General features: G+C 38.4%; 1 protein-coding gene across 1 annotated transcript in view; it reads right to left on the bottom strand.

Moving 5' to 3' along the window:
* Positions 1-4,126, bottom strand: part of LOC140241011 (D-dopachrome decarboxylase-like) — a 4,846-nt gene extending 720 nt beyond the window's left edge. The window contains exons 1-2 of the mRNA XM_072320785.1: positions 3,628-4,126; positions 2,399-2,571 (exon numbers count right to left, since the gene is read on the bottom strand). Coding sequence (XP_072176886.1) covers positions 2,399-2,571; positions 3,628-3,735 — 281 coding nt within the window. The 5' untranslated portion in view covers positions 3,736-4,126. The remainder of the gene's footprint in view (positions 1-2,398; positions 2,572-3,627) is intronic.
* Between the last annotated feature and the right edge of the window lie 536 nt (positions 4,127-4,662).

The following is a 4,662-nucleotide window of genomic DNA, read 5'->3' as shown; positions in this document are numbered from 1 at the left end:
TTAAAACATGGAATTGTTTGCCATACACCACAAAGCAGACATACCCTCACATTTCCCAATCAGAGCCCATATCTCGCCTAGAGCAAATCGCATGGTATGCAGGGCATTCATGAATACGAACAGAATGCACGCGGTATATTTCCTAACCATTCGCTATTTCTAGACAACCGTTTTAACTACCAGTCTTCTGAGACGGCCTCGTGCCTATGGTGTATAAGTTTTATTATGTTATACACCGTCTAACGGAATGATTTTCTTTTGTAAAGGGAAATAAGGGAGTGGTTTTGTTCAAACTCAGAGGTTTTTCCACTCAAACAATTTGCAGGTTGTTTCGGCTGCATAAAAATATATGCCGGAAAAAAAAAAGAGAGAGATAAATAGTGCCACTATAAATTCAAACAAAAGCACGCCCAGCCTCAGTGGCATAGTGCCGTATATTATGTATGATGTTTGATGAAATTGCTGAAAATAAGAAATTGTAAAGTGATGCAATACAGAGAATAAAAAAAAAAGTGAAATCAAGTCAAGTCATTTCATAATGAAATAGGCTCTTTTTTTTACCACGGATATAAAAGGTGACCTTTTAGTCTTGCTTGTTTTTCCCCGATATATCCTGTAGTGTCTTTGGCAGAACGAAGTAATGGGGCTTCGCGACCGATAATTATACTCCTTTCGAGTAGATACCAAGGTTGTAAATCATTCTACTTAGTTTTTTTTTTCTACTTAGTTATTTGCCTCGACGAATGTTGTTTGCTTAATGAATTCAAATTCTATGCACATCCTGATAAGAACAGAAAATGTTCCCAAAAAAGCCGGAAAGCTTGCCTTATATCTTGTCCTATATTATCTCGCCATGTAACTAATGGATACAGACTGGATCAGAAGAAAGTTTCAAAAAGATTTACATACGGTACAAATCATGCCAAAAAAAAATCAAAATTACTCCCACCAGCATAAAAAAGCATTTGTAGGTTTAGATACGATTACGAAACTCCGTTTAATTTGCGTATACACTGTATGAATGTAGTAGCGATAACCACTATACTTTAATAATAAATGAGAAGGCTTTGTGGAAATTGTGTTTTCTCATTCACGGTCGGCCGATATTATCATTGACTCGAGTATAATAGTTGTGTAAACCTCACGTCCCTCAGTTGTCAGTGTATGCCAGGACGGATCAAAAAGCTATTACAGTGAACGTAGTCGAAAAGTGTGATATATATAGCTTCGACACAAGGTATTGTTGTAACATCGAACGTGGCAATTAATCATGATCTATCTTGGCGTAATTTTTACTGACAGCTATAGATTGATCACCGGCTTTTAAGGGATCTTGATAACATCAGACAGTTTACAAAAAGACTGTTTTTTCATCTGGGATTGTCGAGTTCGTATTTTCATCTTGGATTGTCGACCCGGGATGTCGATAATTTTCTGTTTCTTGTATAATGATGTGACAATAATCTATTCCTTGATTCCCCTCGTCGTTTTGTTTAACATTTCTCAGGCTAATCTACATAATTATCATCCAGAGGCGATATAGGTGTTAAAAGAGATGATAATGGTGTTATCATTATTGCCAGTGTAGACCCGTGTATGGAAGTAGCGATTGGTCTGAGGAAAAGAGCTGAAACTGCTTCCTATAAATGAAAATGAAAGTGTTGAAGTCTACCCTTCACCTGTCTGCGTTTTCACAGGCGTTCTGTATACATCACGCGGAATTCCAGCCGCATTGTGGAAGAGATACCTATTGATGTCATATAATAGAGTCTGCGGCTGATAGAAGGTCAAATTCAGGGCATAATTTTTGCATCAGATTCATGAATGCAATATTGTATTTGATAGTAGATCATATTGACCTTTAAAACACGACCTGGTAATATCCGAGGGCACAATAGCTTTAGGGAACCAACACGAACAATGGCACACTTCTTGAACTATACTTGACGGTCAAAAGTTGATTACTGCTGACAATGGAAGTCACCGACAAGTCGGTCAACTTATTTCATTACATTCAGCAAAAAGGTTTTATTCATTGTACTTGTTCTGACGACGGATGTTTGTGGTGTTGACTGAATGCATTTCGCCATGCGCAGTTGTTGGTTGTTGTTTTGTTTTTTTGTATGTTAGGGAAAGTATTGTGTTACTGTGTTTTGTTTGTTTGCTTGTGTTTGTCGTCATTGACGTTGACTATACATCTTGAACGCTGTACTCTTGATATTCTAATATGACTATTTCAAGTATCAAAATCGATCCTTTCCCATGACATTGACGTTGGGATAAAGAGGTGTAAAGCCTGTAAAATTTTGGTAATAACAAATTGGGTTGCACATCCGTAACAAGCTGACAGATCAGCAAATATATCGTCATATAAAAATGGCTATAGACGGGATCTCACCTCGCGGCGGGGACGTTGAGTTCTGTGGCGGCGAAATCGATGAGCTCCTTGCTGTACCTTCGGTTGTTGTCGTGGTCGTTGAAGGCCTCGACGCTGGCGATGAAGATCATGGCGCACGGATCGTCGCTCCCTATTCGGAACATGGTCTCGTGACGTAGACAGACCGTGACGGCCTGGAATCGGTCGTAAAAGGAAAGAATTAGCCTAAATCATATTATGAGAATATTATTAGAATATTACTGTAGATATCCATCACGAAAAACCAAACATTGAGATTACAAGATGGAGATGATGCATTGCAGTGGATAATGCATAAAAAGCACACACTCACTAACATTCCCCGCCCCCTCCCCCCAGTTGTTCCCCTTGATAGTCCATTGCACCCACTTTCCACACTTTTCACAGGATTACCACTCAAGTGTAAATCTTAGGAATTATGACTGAGTCATAATTATTCAAATTCATGACATTCTTCTGTCGCGATGTTTTCATTGCAACTGATTGACAAATTGCCTTTTACGTCGATGTAGGGCAATTTGGCAATTAGTTGCAATGCGTCATATTAATTGTTCTTTGAAACAGTTTTTTTTTTCAGTCCCATTTATTTCACTTTGCGTCAAGCGGTATTTTCCTCTTTCTGTACATACTCGGCAATTGATTGTACCCTATAAATATCTCGTTTTCATGTAAAATCTATAATATCGAGATTCTCTTGCTCACGCTTGCTTTATTATCTCAAATACTGAGATAATGATAAAAATATCACGATTGTATGATCATATAGTCATGTATTTCTTTTATTCTTTACCTATAATACGTGATATGTCTATTTTATACACTGATACTATAACCAACATGTTCAACACTCTTTAGAACTCTATCAACACGTCATGATATTGCGCGTATCGTACAAACAAAAATTTAAACAATTCTCAGAGGGCTAAGGAACCATTCAATGCCATGTATAGAGTTAGCAATTTTCTTTTCTTTTTCTTTTTTTTTTTACTTAAGGCAATCGACAAAAAAAAAACACCTTAAGACGACTAAGTTGAGTTGAGTAAAATGGTAGGTTTAAGGGATTTCAAAGAAAATGCGCAACTGTTATGCCCATTCATGTACATCACATACATCAAAGGAAGGAAACTGCCCAATCGACGTTGTTTTGGATTGATAAGTCGATAAACAAATTACTAGAAAATGGTTAAAAAAAAAACAAACTAAGAACTTACCGGAAGGGGTTTGTCCATCATTTCTGAGACGACCTTAGCTGCCCGTCCGACGAGTCCAGCTGGGGCACTTTCGGCGGGAACATTCGTGACAATCTCAACAACAGGCATCTTGACTTTCTATCGCGTTCTCTTGTGTGTGACTGTGAAATGCAACAGGATTCAAAATGTGGCTCTATATACCTTCAATTTTGGACGCGAACTGAGTATACTGCTGAGCCACAGCGAGAATAAAATAGTCACGCCTGTTTTTGCTGGGCTTTTTCTTTTCAATGAAAGAAAAAAAAAACACCTAGTAATGTGCATAGGGTACCTGTACTGGACCGCAGTTTTGAAGCTCAGGTAATCATTGGAAATGCGCTGGTACCCCGCAAATTTGTGTGGCTCTACGAGTTTCCCCTGAATTATGGCAACCGGCAAAATAAATGAGACCCCGTCGGTGCTTTGACGTTGCCCTGCTCGTCCTGTGCTGCTGTATACACGAATGAACAGAACGATATAGGTGATTAGTCAAGTGCCTGCAAGCAGACTACCGCAGGATCATACCGACGAGACTGCATAAAAGTAGAAAGGAATTGTTTTTCCTGGGATGGAAATTTCACAAACCCGGTGCGGTTTTCAAATAGTTTCACTTTCAACTTATAGGAAGCATAAAGTGAAATTATCAATATCGCTCCATGATAGTTTGAACAGATCCAGGAAGTTGCGGACGGATCCCATGTCGGATCCCTGAGCAAAATGATGTCAATCATGTCAATTGCACAAGAGACCCAAATTTCCCGTATAACTTCCCTTTTCTCCTATTAGGTCTATAAAACGAGCTCTGAAGTTATGCTGTCAGAGGTCTCGCATATCATGAATCATTTCATAACTGCACGAGGAACAGAAAATCGGGAGAGAGAGAGATTTGTATACGATTTTAATAGACGACATACAACATGATGGATGAAATGTGTATATAGATAATTTGATAAGGATACAAGATAGATAGATAGATAGATAGATAGATAGATAGATAGATAGATAGATAGATAGGTA

Source organism: Diadema setosum, chromosome 17 (genome assembly GCF_964275005.1).
Source record: "Diadema setosum chromosome 17, eeDiaSeto1, whole genome shotgun sequence".
Taxonomy (NCBI): Eukaryota; Metazoa; Echinodermata; class Echinoidea; order Diadematoida; family Diadematidae; genus Diadema; species Diadema setosum.
Note: the sequence above shows the minus strand (reverse complement) of the source record. Positions and strands in the feature narration are given on the sequence as shown.